This window comes from Anoplophora glabripennis, unplaced genomic scaffold (assembly GCF_000390285.2).
Source record: "Anoplophora glabripennis isolate ALB-LARVAE unplaced genomic scaffold, Agla_2.0 scaffold490, whole genome shotgun sequence".
Classification (NCBI taxonomy): Eukaryota; Metazoa; Arthropoda; class Insecta; order Coleoptera; family Cerambycidae; genus Anoplophora; species Anoplophora glabripennis.
This window is the reverse complement of record NW_019416571.1, coordinates 95,561-112,665: the sequence shown is the minus strand read 5'-3', so window position 1 is coordinate 112,665 and position 17,105 is coordinate 95,561. Positions and strand designations below refer to the sequence as shown.

The following is a 17,105-nucleotide window of genomic DNA, read 5'->3' as shown; positions in this document are numbered from 1 at the left end:
CTCTGTTAAAAACATATTTACAAACTAAAAACATAAATACCAAGGAATTAATGCAGTTTCATTGTATTATACATCAAGAGGCCCTCTGTTCAAAATTATTGGGATTTGAAAATGTTATGAAAGTTGTAGTACCTACCGTAAACTTTATAAAATCACGAGGTCTCAATCACCGACAATTCAAACAATTTCTCGAGGATATTGAAAGCGAATATGGTGATCTCCTGTTTTACACTGAAGTAAGGTGGCTAAGTCGTGGGTTGACACTACAGCGATTTCTTAACTTGATTGAAGAAATCCAACTATTTCTGGCGGAAAAGAAAAACGACGTCCCCGAACTCGACAACCCTGATTGGCTGTGTGACTTAGCGTTTCTTGTAGACATCACAAATCACTTGAATGTCTTAAATACGCGACTCCAAGGCAAAGATCAATTGATTTCGCAGCTATACTCTCATGTTTCGTCCTTTCAATGCAAATTGAGTCTTTTCAGGACACAAATCAATTCAGCCAATTACGGCCATTTTCCGAACTACAAAAAAATTATGGAGAAGTTCAATAAAACTGACGTCAATTTCGCTCATGTTGAAAAAATTGATATTTTGATACAAGCTTTTGAAAATCGTTTTGTAGACTTCAAAAAAGTTAAACCGCTATTGGACATTTTCAGCAATCCTTTCAACATTTCACCCGAAAATGCGCCGGAATTAATGCAGCTGGAATTAATAGACATGCAAAATGATGATAATTTAAGAAACAAATTTAATGAAGGTAATTTACTCAACTTCTACCGTTGCGTTGATAAAAACGCTTATAAAGAGTTGCGAATAAATGCATTGAAATGCGCAAGCTTATTTGGATCGACGTATATTTGTGAACAAACGTTTTCAGTGATGAAACTTAACAAAACGAAAAACCGAAACCGTCTGGCAAATGAAAATTTGGAAGCAATTATACGTGTGGCTACAAGTAATGTGGAGCCAAATATAAAAAAACTTGTTAGTTCAATGCAATGTCATGCATCAAAATAATAAAACATGAAATATTACATTGTAATGATTGCATAATTATTACAACAAAAATTTTTGAAGGTTATTTTATTTTTATCATTGTATTTCATACTATTTAAAAATAAAAAATTGTGTGTTAATAAATATCGTTTGTAGTGGCCCGTCCTTGGTTTATATTTTTCCCGAGTGGCCCCTGTTCCCTATAAGTCTGTGCATCCCTGCTCTACAAGATCACAACTTTTCAACTTTGCTAAAAAAAATTGAGTATACTATATGCACCAATCAAAATAGAATCGATATCACCTATTCTAAAGGATGGAGACAGAAAATATATCAAGTTTTTTATGCGCGCCTCTTCAGGCAATTTCGGCCGATTTAATTTGAAAAATTTATTCAGTATGACTGTGGTTTTCATAGGGCTCTTATTACTGTGATTTATCGTTGGCATCAGTCTTACAATGACCTACGTGAGAATTAATAGTTGTTTTTAATTTATGGCGACACAAGATAAAATGCAATTACGGTACGCCACTGGAAAATACATATTTTTTTTGTCATTTTCGAAATGCAGTTATATTTTGAACGAAAATGACTTTTTTACTTTTTTATATAGTTTCACCGTTTTAGCATAAATCGACAATTTTTAAAGATGATACGTTTAGATAAATTTAAGATTATACAGGGTGTTTCTAAAATAGGGTTCCAAACTTCTGCTGCGTTTATAACTCACTAAAATAAGCCAAAAAGTTACTATTAACATGTGCCCTAAAACGCACCCTTAGGAAGTTATATGCCCTTAAAAGGGCTCAAACAAAACTGGTTTTTTTCTGTTATTGACAAAACGGTCGCAAAATATAAAAAAATTTATGGGTCTTACATAACTTTTTACGTTAAATAACATGGGTTACTCCGTTTTTCGACATGCAAATCATATGCGTCCCATTTAGGTTGGTGAAGGGGGTTTTCGGCCCGTAATTTTTTTATTTCAATTTTTTTACAATTTTCTCTACAGATTTATAAAATCTTAACAATTTTACGTAAAAAATATTATCTTTGTCCAAATCGATATTTCCAATGGTTTTCGAGTAAATTGAATTTACATTTAGCTATTGTCTGCAGTAGTAATTAGTTCTTTAATTAGTAAGTGCAACTCTAAATTTAAATAGTCTTAGTTTATGTCCTAAATTATTTATTAAATGATTGGATCCTTCATAACTGCAATTTATTTTTTAAGGGCGTATAACTTCCAAAGGGTGCGTTTTAGGGCACATGTTAATAGGAACTTTTTGGCTTATTTTAATGAGTTATAAACGCAGCAGAAGTTTGGAACCCTATTTTAGAAACACCCCGTATAAGGTGTTACACATCGACACGTCAAAAATGAGGCAGCGTTTATACAAGTTTATAGGTACAGCAAAGCGTCAAAATTTTACAATCCACTACGGGTTTCTGAATTTCATGGTTTCCTGTATACACCGTGATTCAAAACATTATAAAAAATTTTGGCAAAAAAGTTGCATACAATATTTACATATTTCAAGAAAAAATGTTTCCTGTTATTATACAGTGCTATTTTCTTAAATACTGACAGGCCAACTTTTTTATTTGAAGTGAAATACAAAGTTGTAGGAAATAACTTGATTAAGAAAAATTTGCAAATAATTCTCTCCGGTATTGCCAGATTTCTGCAGTAGCTACTAAAACGATATTTTTTTAAAAGCAACACCTTATTTTTTTAACATAATTTGACAAACCTTCAAATTCTAAATAGAAACTGTTATGTCACATTTCTTTATTGGAGTAGGTCTTGAAAATTAAACAAAAACTGTGCTGTTTTAAAGGAGCCATCATTATTGATTGTACTGTCATTGTGTTATTTGACAGCTGTTGTATTTGAATGTGTATAAAAAATAACGTTTTAATTCAGTTAATAAGATGAATCAGTTATTTAAGCCTCAAGAGAAAGTTGAATGAATTTTTTTTTCATGTTGGTGGTTTAAGTTTACGCAATGCGTGCGCTGGTAGTGTGTGCCCAAGGATCCGCAAAAGGCTCAAAATCATCTTAGCTACTGAATTAAAACGTAATTTTTATACACATTCAAATAAACAGCTATCAAATAACACATTGGCAGTATAATAATGATGGTTTCTTTCAAACAACACAATTTTTGTTTAATTTCCAAGATCTACTCGTACTATTGCTATGTTAGTTCCTGCTGACTACAGATTATTTTCGTTGTTTTTGCTGATTGTTCTAAAACGGCTACTCCAATAAAGAAATGTGACATAACATTTTCTCTTTAGAATTTGGAGGTTTGTCAAATTATATTAAAAAAATACAGTGTTGCCATTTAAAAAATATCGTTTTAGTAGCTACTGCAGAAATCTGGCAACACCGGAAAGAATTATTTGAAAATTATTCTTAGTGAAGTTATTTCCTACAACTTTGCATTTGGAAGTACTAGTCTATCACTTCAAATAAATAAATTGTCCTATTTCAGGTTTTAAAAAATAGCACTGTATTTAAAAATACTACGTAGCTGGACGACTGTAATGTATTTATTAAAATGTATCTTAAGTTCTTCATCCGAATTGATTTGACAAATACATATTTGTTCAGTATCACTATGGTTTTAATAATGCTCTTATTACTGTAGTTTACTTTTTACATCAATTTTACAGTGTTCAAAATGACCTATGCTTGTAAACTTCTCGACCTTTATTAGATTAGAGGAATACAAAGGGTATGTAAAAGAGCAAGAATTTGAGAAATCATCAATTTATGATCACGCATGTGAAAACGGTCGTAGATAAGATCCACTTCTTATTTGTGGAAGGGCGAAATGGGCGGTGACTATTAGACGCCTTCATTATAGCCATCTTTCTCTATCGCACGGATTTCTATGACTTACTTTATCCTACCCTGTAGATGCTGATTTCTGAGTTGAAGTGGCATAGAAGACTGTCTAGGACAAAGTTCCACAGCAATGGTGATAAAACACCTTTCTGCGGACAGCCCCTTGCAATAATTCCTCTCGCGGAGGCATTCTCCACACTGATTTGTATAGCTCTTTTAGTGAGCATATTTGATATCCATCTACAGATGGTAGGAAAAACTCCTCTCTCCGCAAGAGTTAATTTTTAAGAAGGTCGTTTTGTCAAACGCCCCTTGTATGTCAATAAATACCCCCAGGGTGGAATCTTTATTGTTCAAGGATTTCTCGATCCTGTTCATCATCTGGTGAAGAGCAGTGTTGGTAGATCGCCCAGGAGTGTATAAAGATCTGTACAATCATCCTGATTTGACTGTTATCAACTTGATACTAGAGTATAATGCTATGTAGACGCGATGCTATGTGCGGTGCGTCTATATTAAGATATTAATGAGAGACTATTACAAAGGTAAGAAAATTTATAAATTTTAAATGACGCATTTTTTAATTAAGGTAAATTGACTTAAATTCAACTGTTTTTACTTTGGGAATCCTTGTTTGCTCAATCTCAATAATCTGTCGCATTATTGTTTTGTGCGACACTCATTATTAGCATATATTAAGTCAGGATGTTAGGAAATTTGTGATGTTCAGTAACTTTTCTCTACAAAACTAATTTTTGGCTCAAACAATGATTAAAAGGTTGGCTTCTGGGGATACACTGTATACAAGTAACAAATTCTAATTTGAAAAAATATATGTATGTATTATCTATAAATATGTGTTGCAAAAGTTCCTGTAATATTTGCATTTTGCAATATACATATTGACATATTTCACTTATCGTTACTTATCTCTTTAGCAAGGTTAGCACATATGAAGTACTTGAACGAAAGTAATATGTAAAAATTAATATTTTTGAAGGATTTATCTATCATTACTATCTATATGTGACAATAAAAAAATTTCATATAGATTTTGGCTATAAAAAGTGCGTGTTCCCAATTCCTATGCATAATTAGATATTATCATTTTATTCCTCATTCACTTCAAATAATTTGGAAAGCGGGTCTGTATTATGTTTTTTACCTTCTACATAAAAAAAATGTTCTTATCGCAATATTTGAAATTCTTTATATTTATAATGTTCATATTTACTTTGTACATTCTTTAAATGCTGCTTCAAATTATGTCATATCTATCTGTTTCATGTTCATACACTCTCATTACGAAACACGTTATTTTATTACTGAAATGTAATCATTTTATCATGAAATATCATGCCCATGTAAACGGAGTAGAAAATGTACACTTCTGTGTTTCAGACCAAAAACATTCTCTGAAATCTCTAATTTTTTGTGTCAATTAAATAATTTAACAAATTAAATAAAGACCAAACATTTAGTAATGTTTATTGAATTTTAACAAAAAAAATCAAATTTATAAACAAAAATCATCAAGTATTATAAACATATATACTTAGTTTTTCTGCACATAATTTTAGTGACTTTAAGACAGGGATTTCTAAAGGGACGGAAATTGTTCTATAATTAATCCGCTTCGTTCTGCTCCAGCTGTAATTCTACAACGTTAAATAAATTGGAAAACCAATTTACTTAAAACGGGCATTAAATTAGGGATGAAGGGGTATAAAAAGCGGCCAGATTAAAAAATGAGTCTTATAAATTCCAGATTAATCCGCCCAAATGCCCGTTTGTCCCAACTGACACCTCGATTTTTCTTCTGGTACGTACAGGTACGGATTGTGTTTATAGGCCTTCCGCATGCCCCGACTTTAAATCTACTCTAGGCCGATAAATAATTTTTATGAAAGTCCCAACTTGCATACTTTTGTAATTCAAGATTTTTTTATTTCTCATAATAAGTCTGAGACAGTTATATAAATTTAGGATGTACTATACAGGGTGTAACTTTAAGTGTAGGTCAGTTTATTAAGAGTATTGGAATCTGATATTCTCTTTTTTTTAATCAAATAAATGGTCGAGTTATAATTAGATTTTTAAACTGATTTTCAATTCGCTTTGCCAGTTGTTACCTTTTTAAATCAACTGTTAAAGCGACAATAGAAAACAATGTATTAAAACAGATTACTTTTGGATGGCCTAGGGATGTGTCATTTTAAAGTCACCATATTTTTTGATATCAGTGTGGACGAAGCTACGAACATTAGAAAGCATTCTATTGTTAAAGGAAAACATGATTTAATAACGTATGGAATAAAAAATAAATTTTCTTATATATTTTTTTTAAATGTTACGAACAATTATGCCTTGCTATTTTTATATTAATTTGTGAATCTCGCTGTCAATGACCTTTGACATTGACCTAATTTAGTTGAACTATACTACTGTCACTACGTAAAGTAGACGCATTTAGAAAAGTTAAAACAGATAATATTAAAAAGTTATAAAATACTAAACAAAATATGTTTCTACTCTTTTTTCCTTTAATCAGCCACTTTAAAATTTAATCGTGAACAGTTTAAATTTAAGCAGAATTCGATCCAGTTCCGAACGCTTACGAAGGGCAACCGAGCTTCAGTTAAATTCCGTATGAAGTGCCTCTGAAGTGCCACTAACGCCAGTTGACTTCATACTTGGTATGATAAGATGGTATGGTAAACGGGAAAAAACAAACTGCCACATTAATTCGACGAAACGGGAGTGGTCGAATACATCACCACTTCATTTCTGTTACATTTTCATTTTAGTTTGTGAAGTGTCTTTGTGTAGTGTAACACAGGGTGATTCACAACTTATCCAAAAAAAATTATTGAAGTTGTAGTACTTTCAACCATTACATAGCTGGACAACTGTAGTCTCTAGTATCATTCGTAATGCGCGTGGAGAGCCACGTGGCCTCAGCGACTCCGAATACTGAAATCCGATTTGACAGTCGTCGTTGCAATAGTGTTTACAATAGTTTTTTTAGTAGTTAGTGTCAAAAATGGCTTGTTTGTATAGTATAGAGTTGATAGATGTCGTTTTAATTTATAGTAAAGCAAGAAAACATTTGTATTATGGTCAAGCATTTGTGTTATGGTGGAAACAAGACAGCATTTGTGTTAGTTCGTAGAAACTGAGTAAGACGGACCCTAAATGTGTTTACACGTCGGTGGACAAAATTTTGTTGTAAATCAGATATGCCAAATTATTTTATTATTTAAAACCACAAATTAATTTTATTAATTAATAATAACAGTAGCGACAAAATCAGTTGAATTTGCTGATATAAAATAGGTGCTATAAAATTCTATTTATTCCTTTCCTTGAGAAATTCGTTTTTATACCAAACTTTGCCGCCTTGAGGGTCACATTGTGTCACGTCAGGTTTTACAGTGGACTAGTTTCCAGTGCCGTGCAGAAGTGTATTTTTAAATCATTTTCGAACTGCCTTTTTTTGATTTTTTCTTTACAAAATTGTATTTGTAAGAGTCCCTTGTACATCCAGAATTTTTTTTTGGATAAGTTTTGAATCACCCTGTATAATCTTATAAAGTTAATTATTTCAGTGTTTAGTCAACTTTTTGTGAGTTATTATGAACAAGTATTTATACGAATCAAGAAAGAGTTAGAGCCTTTTTTGTCAGGAGAAAACGATGTTGTTGCAACAAGATGAAATCAATATTATCCCGACCTATAAGTATCGAATAAGAAAATGTTTACAAAATGAGTTCAAAATTTAAGAGGTTAAGGATGCCAATACGTTAACTTTGGACTTTTAATAAATAAAGAAAACGGTATCATGTCCTTAGTGATATACCTCTCAAGTCAAAATAATACACTTTATTCATTATTCCTTGAGCATAGTTATAATTATTCATCACACTATATTTTAACACCCTGTCCGTTTGTGGCTTAGGTTCCTGTTGAAAGTAAGTTAGATCCAACTTCGTTTTTTTAAAGTAATTCCTTTTTTTTGAAAAGTAGCTGTAGGTCTATTAACGCCGCAATCCTGTTCCGAGATAAAAAGACATAAATCTTGAAGAAAAAAACCGATGGCTCTTAATCGTTTGAGAACACCCACGTCACTGCCGTGCTACGGTCGGTAGAAGGCGACAATAATCTAATAGCAGGCGATAGATAAGTATCTTCCACTATTTTCTGGGATCGTCTTTTGAAAACTCAACAGTAAATACGTACTTTGTTACGGAATACAACAGATACGAACTATAAATCCAATGGGAGAATTAATAGTTATTATAACACACTGTAAAAAGCTTGGTGTTAAGAGTATACTGGGTGTTAAGTTGGGTTTTCCTTTTAATCCGACTCAATAACAGGGTAAGGTAATTTTTCAAATAACATTTGTTCAAACCGTCAAACATCTTATCGTATGTAATTTAAAGCTGCCGTATTACAATTAAAAAAAGTAAAATAAAGTAATAATAATGTTTAATCGTTTCCAGAATCATTAACATTTCGCTTTGATTAATCTAACTGGTATTTTATTAAATCATGATAATGGGCTTATTAGTGTTTTGGTGTCACTAGACTAGAACGTTTGAGAAGTTTCCGTAGAGAACCTGTTCTGGAAGCTGTAGGAATTTGTATTTGTGAAGTCAGAGTAGAATTCCAGGTACAGAAGCCTTAGGAGCTTATATTCCTCAGGATTTTTGTCAACCTCTGAAACTCCTGGACGGTATAGGTTACCAGGATTATGATCTAGGCCGTGAGCGTAAAAATTTTTTTTTTTATTTTTAACACAGTTTTGAATTTGTAAAAATTGTTGAATTTACTGAAATTTTCTTGACAAAGCAATAGCAATTGATATATACAATGCAAAGCAAACATTTGGAGCGTGTTAGTGTACTGGTAGATATCCGTCCCTGGTTAATAAGCTATAGGATAGTCGGGTTGATATTCGAACACACTGCAGGTTGGGTCCGCAAGGGTCCTGCTTAGGTCTTTGCGATGAATTTTGCCATGTCCTTGACAAACGCCCATCCTGGAATGGTGGTCTCTCTGGAAAGTGATCAATCTGTGACTGACTTTGGGTAATGGTGACCATGCGACTTTCGTAGTATTTGGAAAAGGTTTAATTTTCTAAAATTCGGGATCGAAAATTTTCGCGTCTTTGTGCGCTGTCGGCGGTTGTTCACAAATTGGTAACGTGCTCTTTTAGCATCGTCTGCTACGGCTGATAGTGCTTGGCACAGAGGCTATGTAGAAGAAATTTGTGAAAATTTCAAAACATCGGTGAAATTTTGTTTTCCCGTTCTTCACCTTCCGATGTGCATCATGTACATTCTGGTTTCGTACATTCTGGCGGGATTTGAGCCATGTGAATGGCTTTTTGAGGGTTGAAGAGAATTATTTTGAGAACATAGGTGAAAATTCGAATTCCGCAATTTATGTTTTAAATGTTTTATGTCAATAAAAGTTCTTATTTAACCTAAAGTAAATATTGATCAACATTGTTGATTTTTTAAAAACTTTGGTTGTCAAATTTTCGATGGACACGCTGTATACAAATACCTATATTTCATTTGCTTACAAAATTTATGAGGTGGCTACATGATTGTATGAACGTATTATTTAACAGTATACGCATCCAATGGTTTTAATTTATAATTTCACGCACACTCTCGAATATTAAAGACGTGTAGGTGCCTGTTTTGGCGGCTGTACGTATTAATTTATCTTCAACCTACGCGGGTACTCCAAATGCCCATGAGCACGCACTACCTTTGATGTTACTAACACCATTGTGCGTAGAAGATGAATAGGTGCTTAATGACACACGATAAAGTTATGATGGAGCTGCAGTTGGAATGTAAATAGAATTTTATGGTGAACTTACCATCTGGGAAGGCGACTTGGGTTTCCTGTTGATGTCCGGAATTTTCTGACAAGCTGAAAAAAAAAGTAATAAAAGTTATTTACCTCCTTTTACTTCATGTATGACAATATAACAGCAGAGTCGCCAACTACGCTATCGATTCTGTGATTCAGAAGGATATAAACAATTGCTGTTTACGATTCGTCAACAGAGTGAGATACTTGCGTTGGCGTTTCGTTCTCATTACATCCAGTACATTGTAGATTTGGCTAATTTTGAAGCTGCCAGTAAACACATCGTCATTTTCCATTTAACTATTATTTTGAGGAAATCCCATGAAACATGATAAACAAAGGAAGTAGTCATGCTATTTCTTAACTTTATTTTATATTTGTGTAACATTTTATATTCAGGGTGTCTCAGTTTTATCATGGAAAAAGAACCATAAATAAATGGAATCGTGCGTGGTATAAATCTACGTAATTTGCGCACAGTCTCAGCTACACACTCTCCGTACTCAGAATGAAAATGGAACACAATTCAAATCCTGCGTTACTTTTGTGACACCCTTTATAACAAAGTCCCGTTATTTTTACTGGTTCTACCCTTTCCCGTATTTTTTTTAATATAATTAAGACATCCTGTAGAATTTCATCTATACGAAGTGTTTCATGATGAACTGTAATACTGTAATGGCAGAGTGGGACAACTTGACTCCAAGTTTGAGGATATACAGGGTGATTTTTAAATTTTCACGAAAACTTGTTTCAGTTTTAGCTTTGGAACCATTTGTGAGAATTAATTTATCTTTGATATACACTGACATACACTGAGTGTCATTGCATATTGATAATAATATATGAATAAGTGAAAAAAATCATACCCTTGATTTTTGCCAAACTTGATACCTTTTAATATTATTCTAGCAAGCAAATTAGTTAATATTCTCATAAATCTGCTCAGTATTAATAATACTACGACATCCTGCTGTACTTTTACCAGGGATGGGCGGGTAGACAATGTCGACGTAGACAATGCAATTGTCTACGCGTAGACAATGATCTAGATGAAGACTTAATTTGGAAGAGTCGACAATGTAGACAATGTCGACAATGTCAACAATTAAGAAACTCTCAAAACTAGAAAAAGGTGTGGTAGGTATGTACCTCAAAAAAAGAATTTCGTAAGGCTGTAACTCGTGATTCTTGCAAAAAAAGAAAAATTGAAAATTTGGAATTTGGAAAAGTACCTACCTATCACAACCATCTATAAAAAAAATGTATGAACCGAGTACAAAAGATCAAACAATATCTGCCGAGAATTCACGAGAAAAAAAAGTGTGTCTCGCTTGATGCTCCTCGATAGTTTTAGGTCAGGTCAGATTGACCAAATTTTTTTTTTCTATAAAATCTCTAAATAAAGATATGTCGCATATATTCTTTAATGAAAATTTTATCATTTTTAAAGTCAGCAACAATTTGGAATATCTGATTAAGTTTTAAGAACACTTTGTGTAGATATTTTAGTTTAGTTAGAACACGTTAATTTTATTTTTTCTAAAGGTGTTAGAGTTACAGAAATTAATAGAAAAAAATTTTATTAAATATTTCTACTAATTTATAATATAGGTACCCTTTCAAAATAATTTTTGTTTCAATCCTAGATCATATTATGTAAATATATAAGATCTAAGATTTTAATACAGATCATATAGAGCTGAGCTTTTCAATAAACGATAAATGGTAACATATTTCTGTAAATATTTGCAGAGGCACAAGATAATGTTTTTATTGCATTTTCTCAAACTAAATATTATGTGTATTTATTGGTATATGTACCTCTATACATATATGAGTATTATATGTATTCCCTAGTTTTCACTTAATGAGGTCACGAATGGAGACACAAATTTTAAAATTAAATAAACTGTTTTTTACTGACTGTCTTAATTTATATATTTATATAATTTTTTTTATAATTTTTGTTTTAAAAAATATTAAAAAATATATATTAAGTATACAAAAATGAAAGTTTTCACTTTCTTAATCTTAACCGACCAAAATTATAATTTGCTTTACGTCCGCTCATTTTATGTTTATGTAAAAACAGCCAAACAGAAAAAGTTGAGTGATGAATTGAGTACAGCACAAAATAGATCATACGTAAATGTAACGCAAATATAATATAGGTTAGATTAAACTGAAATTAGAGCGCAAACTCCGCTTTGTCTACATTGTCTACATAGTCTACGTTGTTTACATAATCTACGCGAAGTCTACACGTAGACGTCGACAATTAAAGTCGACGCGTAAACGCCCATCCCTGACTTTTACAAGTCTTACAGAAAAATATCCTGTTTATTTTTACAAAGCAGTTGAGAAAGTTATAGTTTGAATTTCTAAGTATTGTATTACTTTTAAATTAGTGGAAAATAAATCATTTAAACAATTTACAAAAATACGCAGGGGGAATTTTTGCGATGTGACAAATGAATAAATGTTTTCCCATTAAGATTTACAATTTATAAATTGAATAATTTTTGTCATTGGTTTATATGTTTTTAATATGTTAAATGGTAGAACAAGGGCAACTTTTCCACTGTGGCAAGTGAAAAAAAAATGTGTTCGTTAGAATCTGCTTGTTCTAATTTTGCAATGTGATATTATTATTAATATTAGCTACAACTGTTCTTATTTTGAAAATAATATTGAAAAGTCCTCCGTTAAATTATACTCTCAATATACAGGTACTTGATACAAAAAATCCGAGTACATATAGATGAGGTCAAAATGATACCAGTTCTTCATATAATTTTTTTCCATACGGGCCTTCGTTAACAAGTTACGGGCCCTCAAAGTTGAAAATTAAAATCTTATTTTTATTTACAGTCTCTAAACTATTAACGTATTGTTCATGCACAATGGGGCTCCTCCCGAATTCAATCTTAATGTACGAAATTATTTATCCATTGTGTTTAATAATAAATGTATTGGGAGAGGAGGCGCAATTTCATGGCCACCTCCGTTAACCTGATGGACTTCTTACGTCGGGATACTTGAAAAGTTTAGTGTACAGTACAGACAAGGGATGAATTGCTACAAAGAATTAATTTCCATTGTAATAATATTAGACCTACTTCAGAAATGCTTTTCCGTGTACAAACAAATAACATTCGTGGACTTAGGAAGTATGTGGAGGTGAAAAGTGCCCATATTGAAAATGTATTTTGATAGTCTTCCTTCTTTAAAATTATTTTTTTAACTTAAACATATTCTTGTTTTGTTTTTCTATTTTGTGTTAAGTGTAAAGCGTATTTGTCAAATTTTGTTCGTGAAAATTACATTAGTACACAGTAAGATTTCCTAGGCTCTCGTTTTAAAAATATGTACGCTTCTAACATAGCAATTAAGTGCAATTACAAATTAAAAAAAAAAAATGGTGGAGGCGCCGCTCGAGTGCACTGTGACATAAATTCACAAATATTTCCTAAACCGTTAATTTTACCGTGTTGAACCAAGAGGGTATTATCGTTTGCAAATTCTTCAGGGAACTTATTTTTGATATAGGCAGATTGCGATCGCCATCTATGCAAAAATTCTGGGTTGTTAACCATTGGGCATAGTCGGTCCCTGGTGTTCTGGGCATAATGAAGTTTCACTTACTACATCAAAAACAAGCTGTACGCATGTGTTATGGGTCACCAAATTTGCATCATGCTGAAGTTAATAGTTTAAAGACTAAATAGAAATAAGATTTTCATTTTCAACTTTGAGGGCCCGTAATTTGTTAATGAAGGCCCGTATGGAAAAAAAATTATATGAAGAACTAATATAATTTTGACCTCATCTATCTGTACTAGAATTTTGTATATCAAGTACCGAGACACCCTATATAACAGCTAAGATGACTCTTCGGTAGAATCACCACACCACATCAGTGTGCATTGAGTAGCAATGACAATTAATATTGTAACGAAATTTTATTTAATTCCGTTACATTTTAATTAAATTTCTATATAACATCCGTTTTATCCTCAATTTCACTTAATATTATAATCTTCTAGTAATACCACTCTCATTATACTCCAAGCCAGGCGAAGCACCTCGTATAATATCAGAGACCGCAAATGAATACGCTTGCTATGATTCGAAGCGTCATCTACGCGAGAGTATAAGTACCTCCGACAAAAAAACGCCCTTCTTCTTCCTTCTTTTCCTTTCCGCATTGTATTCTTTTCCATGACGGTACTCGAGAAAGTGAGAGTACATGTTTTTTTTGATACAAAATTATTAAAGTGTAAGTATCTGCATCCTTTTTATTAGCTGAATCTTGTAATTGCTTTTGTTTAGATAACAGCTTTATTAAAATTTATTTAGGTCTCGCTAATAGTCACTCTATATGTTCTATCTCACCCACGATTTATATCTACAAATTTTGAGCCATGAGTATGTGCAGTTTGTTACAAAACACCCTGTAGAAAGGTCGGTATTACAGTAACTTATAATTTGTCCCTTAAATTTTAAGCTTCTAACTTTAAAACTGAGATAGCCATAGACTATCTAATATTTCGTTGACAGTCGATATATACAGGGTGATTCACTATATTTTGACCGCCTTTAACTTTTTTGTATTTAGAGATAAAAAAATACAAAAGTTTCACTATTTTTTATGAAGTTTTCGAAAATGATAGTAGAAACACAAACGAAGTCCAAACAAAATAGTCGCTGATGTTAACTGTGTTAATTTAAATGGAACACCCTGTATATTTTTACATATTTGGATAGAACTTTCCCTGTCGAGCATAGTCATATAGGATTTGTTGGATCCATCTGTAACAATAAGCGAGATACTATTAAAAAACGACAAGAAGGTTTATTGTTAGAGATGGACCCAACAAACCCTATATGACTGTGCTCGACAGGGAACATTCTATTAATATGTAAAAATATACAGGGTGTTCCATTTAAATTAACAAAGTTAACATCCGCGACCATTTAGTTTGGACTTCATTTGTTTTTCTACTCATTTTCGAAAACTTCATAAAAAATAGTGAAACTTTTGTATTTCACATTTTTTTATGTCTAAAAACAAAAAAGTTAAAGGGGGTCAAAATATAGTGAATCACCCTGTACACTTATATAAATGTGATCATACTATAAATACGGTATTACTTTTGTAAGCGATAGCAGTTGGGGACACCCGGTATACAGAGACCAATGGTGATGATTGAATGCTAAGGCATCAGTTTATTTAGGATTATACATGGTTTACATTTACGATGTATACAATTGAACATATTTATGCTTTTTTGCATCAAAAAGTCTGTGAAACTATTCTAACATCTAAATTATGAACTTAAACTTATGAGACAGTGGCCGTATTCAAGATGTAGATACGAAGTAATCGATACTCATGGAAAACATAGCAGGAATATTAAGTCGTTAATCTGATCCGACTTTCATACAAATCGTATGTTAATTCAAACTCATTGACTTGTCAAGATATGTCGACGGTTATCGCAGCATCAAAATTTATCGTTCTATCTATATTAAGTCTTATTATTAATAACAATCGGTTTAGTTAGAGGATATTGAAATAATAATTGATTTCATTGTCAATCGGATGAGATAAAAGTGTATCCAATTATGATTTTAATATAGGTAAAAAAAAAATGCGGAGATATATTGAATACCGCACAAAATAGTACAAAGATACAGGATGTTCCTGAAATTTTAAAGGTAAAAGAAAACATCCGCATAAATAAATAATTTCAATCGATTATGTAGAGGGTATTTAATGAGCTTAGATTATTTTGAAAAATTGAAAAGTTAAATTATTACGAAGTAAATAATGGCACTAATTACAAATTTTTGGACTGTCGCCAGAACTTGCTGACACCTCGACTCGTGAACAATACTAGTAACTTGACTACCTTAATTAGCATAACTCTCAATTCAAATATTTGCAAACACTGCTCTGCCTAGGGTATCGTATTTACATAAATTTAAATAAACATATGTAAGCTTGGCTTTAATAAGCTGATAAGATCATGTGTCTACGTTTTTTTTAATCTAGATTCGTTTTCTAGATGCTGTATTTAATGAGTCAACATTTGTTTACTACGGTTGTTGGCGTTATATGTATTTGTATAACTTTGTAAACTCGATGTACACAAGTATAAAAACGCTAATAGCGCTACTTAATATTTTTTTTTACAGGCAGTACCACTAAATACCGGGTGGCTGCGAAAGGCTGGAAAATCTCGAAACTGGAGATACTGCTGGTCAAAATAAGTCGATTGAGCTAAATATGCCTTATACAAATGTTGCTGGTTTCAACACAGGGCATTCAGTGTTTGAATTTTATTTTGAAATTACTCAATAATTTCGAAAACTATCAGAGTATGAACAAAAAATTGGCCCTATTAGGTTTTTTTAACATGACAAATAAGAATTTTTAACTAATTTTGGCGTTGCTTGTATAGGGCGTCAGTCAGTTATGCTCTATTCCTTTGATAATTAGGGGATTTTTTTGATTTTAGAATTACGGACATTGCGTATTAAAAATATGAAAGAAAGTCCTTCGTTTCATAAAAAAGTTAGTCTTGTTCGTTTTCGATATCTCCTTTGGTATTGAGATATTTGCATATACAAATTTCAATGCATTTCGTTTTTAAGCAACTTTTAATCCATAAATTAAACTAATGCTATTTGACATTAGTGTATGAATCAAAATATTTACAGTTTTCTAAAAAGCAACTTAAAGGGAATGTAAAACATAAACTGTTTAAAGAGAAAATAACACAAAACAGAAAAAATTGGAAATTTAAGAAATATCTACTTAGGACTAAAAATTACTAATTACTATAAAAAATGTGCACCGCCTTACCCAATATACTTACGAGCACGTCGAATTAGTTATGGCTGTACTCTCCAAATCATTTAAATATTATTTTTTATTTCATGGCTGTGAAGGAAAATCCTTTGCCGCAGTTCATCTTCACTTGCCACAGGAGTTGCATAACCAGAAGTAGAAATCCAAAGGATTTAAATATGGTATTTTAGGCCAGCCAACATCTAAAAACCAGCAACATTTATATAAAGCATTTTGGCCACCAGTATCTCCAGCTTTGAGATTTTTTAACCTTTCGCAGGCACCCTGTATAATTATTTTCTTCCTCATAATATAATTGAATGCCACCAGCTTAGAAGCATACAAACAATCTTTTATGTTATTTCTTACGTATCAGGGGGAGACTTTATTGAAAGCCCATTATCAAAGCAGTTGTATCAAAAGGATATTAATAATATATTAACTGGTTCGTTTCTCCAGATTTATGAGTATTTATTTTCGTCTGATGTTT

General features: G+C 32.0%; 1 protein-coding gene across 1 annotated transcript in view; it reads right to left on the bottom strand.

Annotated features, from left to right (window-relative positions):
- LOC108914038 (neuron navigator 3) overlaps window positions 1-17,105 on the bottom strand; it is a 303,181-nt gene that overhangs the window by 274,584 nt on the left and 11,492 nt on the right. The window contains exon 2 of the mRNA XM_018719736.1: window positions 9,764-9,816. Coding sequence (XP_018575252.1) covers window positions 9,764-9,766 — 3 coding nt within the window. The 5' untranslated portion in view covers window positions 9,767-9,816. The remainder of the gene's footprint in view (window positions 1-9,763; window positions 9,817-17,105) is intronic.